This window comes from Mesitornis unicolor, unplaced genomic scaffold, assembly GCF_000695765.1.
Source record: "Mesitornis unicolor isolate BGI_N332 unplaced genomic scaffold, ASM69576v1 scaffold42702, whole genome shotgun sequence".
Lineage (NCBI taxonomy): Eukaryota > Metazoa > Chordata > Aves > Mesitornithiformes > Mesitornithidae > Mesitornis > Mesitornis unicolor.
In genome coordinates, this window is record NW_010167917.1 from 1 (window position 1) to 3,584 (window position 3,584).

Here is a 3,584-nt window from a genome sequence, read left to right on the forward strand (position 1 = left end):
CCGCAGGCGCCGGCCCCTTCTTCACCGACCCCTTTTTCCTGATCGAGACCCTGTGCATTATCTGGTTCTCCTTTGAGCTCCTCGTCCGCTTCTTCGCCTGCCCCAGCAAGCCCGAGTTCTCCCGCAACATCATGAACATCATTGACATCGTGGCCATCATCCCCTACTTCATCACCCTGGGCACTGAGCTGGCCCAGCAGCAGCAGCAGAAGCAGCAGCCCGGCAGCAGCAGCAACAATGGGGGCCAGCAGCAGGCCATGTCCCTGGCCATCCTCAGAGTCATCCGCCTGGTCAGAGTCTTCAGGATCTTCAAGCTCTCCAGGCACTCTAAGGGGCTGCAGATCCTGGGGAAGACTCTCCAGGCCAGCATGAGGGAGCTGGGCCTCCTCATCTTCTTTCTCTTCATCGGAGTGATCCTGTTCTCCAGTGCTGTCTATTTTGCAGAGACTGATGACCCCGACTCCCTGTTCACTAGCATCCCTGATGCTTTTTGGTGGGCGGTGGTGTCCATGACCACTGTGGGCTATGGGGACATGTATCCCATGACAATTGGTGGCAAGATCGTGGGCTCCTTGTGTGCCATTGCAGGTGTGCTCACCATTGCCCTTCCTGTCCCTGTCATCGTGTCCAACTTCAACTACTTCTACCACCGAGAGACTGATCACGAAGAGCAGTGCCAGTACACCCACGTTACCTGTGGCCAGCAGCAGTCACCCTTCTCTGAGCCCAAGAAGGGGGACAGTAACCAGTCTCTCAGCAAATCTGAATTCCTGGAAGCAGAAGACCTGGAGTCCATGAAATATTCCAACTTCATTCCTCCCAACAACCAGGGTTACAAAGAGAAGAAAATGCTGACAGAGGTGTGATCAGTTTTGTTATCCTGGGTCCAAACACGGAGCTGTGAGCTGCTGCACAGCCGTCTTCCTACTAGCAGCTGGATCTATTCAGCATTTAAATGGCAGACTGTGAATTGTGATACCGTAAACAGAATGATTGTGATAATGGGCTCTTCTGTCCTGATTTGCTGTTTCTCATTACTGTGTGCAGCCAGAGATGTTCTTGCTTTATTCTGTGGAGTGCTAGCTGTCATCCCCTACTCCCTCGTGAATTTCTTTCTCTGTTTCTGAAGACTGCTTTAATCTGATATTTGCTCTGAAACCTAGCCTTTCTACTCCACTAGCAGAGAAGCCCTTGCCACTACTTCAGGCTGAAGGATTCGGCAGGGAGTAAACAGTTAAAGGGACTATAAACATCTGGCTCAAGCTGTGCCGTTAGTTCCTGTGCCAGTGCAGTGCCCTTGGCTGTGGGATCAGTCCCGCCTGCCATGCCGTTGCCTTTGAATAATGGAAACGCTGTAGCCAGCATCACAGTGAGTTCTGCAGCTGTAGGGGAAAGTCAGCAAGCAGATGCCTTCCTTCTTTGCAACCCTTGGCATGCTAAAAGATCTTCTTGTTTTGTTTCAAAAAGGTGCATAGATCTAAAAGCTCTTTGCTACTTGTGACTCTGAACAGACTTGTAGAAATCAACAGGCTTGGTGAAGGTTCTCTGTGTTTTGAGTGCATTTCAGCCTTATTGATACCAGTGCCCTGATGTTAATTGGCTTTTATAGTACCAACTTAATCTTCATAGTAGTAAGTGCCTTCTGATGCAAGGCACATTTGAGTAAATCCATTTGTTATCTCCTCAGTTTATCTCCACACAATAGAGTTTAATGAGATGTACTTTTTTGCTTCAGATATCCAGTTCTGTATTAAGGCGCATGAGGGCAATTGACTCTGCTGTGTTTTTATTGAAGCGTTTGTGTAGCTGAGGGAAGTTTGCATGTTCGTATTTTGTTGACATTGCTGAAAAACCCTGGCTGCAGACAGCCGCACCTGTGCTGCCTGAAGATTGCGCTGATTTAGCGGGTCACAGGCATAAATGGCCCTAGGGTAAGTGTGTCAACATTTGAGATTTACATTGGCACAGATACAGACTTCCCTAAGCCACCTGCACAAACCCAACAGCAACCCCAAACAGCATACCACATACCTTTCAAGTGAGGGGAGAAACAGCTAGCCTTGAAGATATGCTTTTGCTATATTACTGATCCATCCAGTTCTTAGTATTCATGGATAGAAGGCACAGCGATGTCTTTTGCATATACTAGGTTTTATGAGAGCAACTTATGCTAGCAATGCTAAATGCATAGCTTTGCCTGCAGTGCTGGGTTTGCCAAGGGACCAGAGATTTGCATCTTAAGATTTTGCTTCCCAGATACTTTCTTTTTTTTTAATCAGCTCTGCCTTACACCTAACTTTAAAATGTTTCAAATGCTGCCAGTGGGTGAGAAGGGGAAATGAATGCTTTCAGACTCTATTGGCAAATTTTCCTGCAAGGAAAAGTCTTTCTTGTTTTAAATCTAAGTGTATATTCTGCATTCACATGTGTGCATGTGTATGAAAGCAGAGGCAGCCATTAATGCCTTGCATCATACTGTATGATATGCATATTAGAATGTACTTTATATTGCATGTGACACATGTAATACATAAATCAGGCATAATACCAAGATGCAAAATATATAGAATACATTTTATGTATATATTATGCTTTTCAATTATAAGGCTAAGAATGCTAAAGACATATACTTTCATGTAGTCAGAATTGGCTATAGAACTGGTTTTGAGATGGGATCTGTTTGCATCTTCGTTGCCCTGCTTGTTTCTCGTTGTCTTGAGATCTGGCTCCATGCCTAGACTGCTTTTATAGTGGTCTCTCCTCATCTGGGCCCTGATCATCTGGTAGCAGTTGTTTGTGTAAATCCTAACTGCTGCATTTCTCCAGAGTCCTGTTGTCTTCTCGAAGGCTTTAGTGTACAGGGACCTCCCTCAGGGTCAGCGCACAACCATTATATTAAAACCTCTGTTCTCTCTCTTGCTGAAATCAGTAGCAAAGTGCCACTTGTCTCAGTTACTGCAGGTCGGTCTGGGAGATGCAGGTGTGTTGTGGTGAGGGCTCTATAGCTGAGAGGATTTTGCATGAATGCATAGGTGCCTACTTCCTCTGGTTCATCGGGACTGAGGCAAATGTCTGTGAAGTTTTGGGCCTTGGGAGCCATGCTGCATCCCTTGAAGCATGTCACCAGCTGGTGGGTAAGTATCCTGGTGAATAAAAGGGACTGAGGAAGGATCAGCACAGTGGCATCTCTCTTGATTTTGTGTAAAAAGTTTTCTTGGTCATTGAGTTAATTCAGTCAAAAGTTGTTGTTCTTAGTTGTGTTTCAGGGTCTCTATAATGAAATCTTTACTGTGAGTGTAAAAGAGTGACTTTTCTTCAAATTTTATGTTGCTTTAGCAGATACACTAGAAACTAGCAAAAGAACCTGCTATTTAAGAGGGCTGTTTCAAGACTGCTGCTGTCTCCTAGCAGAATGCCCATGTTAGGAATTATTTTATGCCTGAGTCTATCAGCTGAAAAAAGTTTCCCCAAAGTAAGATATAAAAAACTCAGGTTAAGCATAAGTTCAGGAGGAGGCATGAGACACACTGAGTCTACGTCAGAAAATTCCCGTGCTTGTTTCTTCCCTTGGGCCTGACCCCATC

At 45.5% G+C, this 3,584-nt stretch overlaps 1 protein-coding gene across 1 annotated transcript; it reads left to right on the top strand.

The window, feature by feature from the left end:
- Positions 1-5: 5 nt before the first annotated feature.
- Positions 6-1,466, top strand: LOC104536284 (potassium voltage-gated channel subfamily A member 6-like; the record flags this gene model as incomplete). The annotated part of the gene is made up of 1 exon (XM_010178849.1): positions 6-1,466. A coding segment is annotated over one exon (861 nt), but the record flags the coding sequence as incomplete, so codon positions are not given.
- Between the last annotated feature and the right edge of the window lie 2,118 nt (positions 1,467-3,584).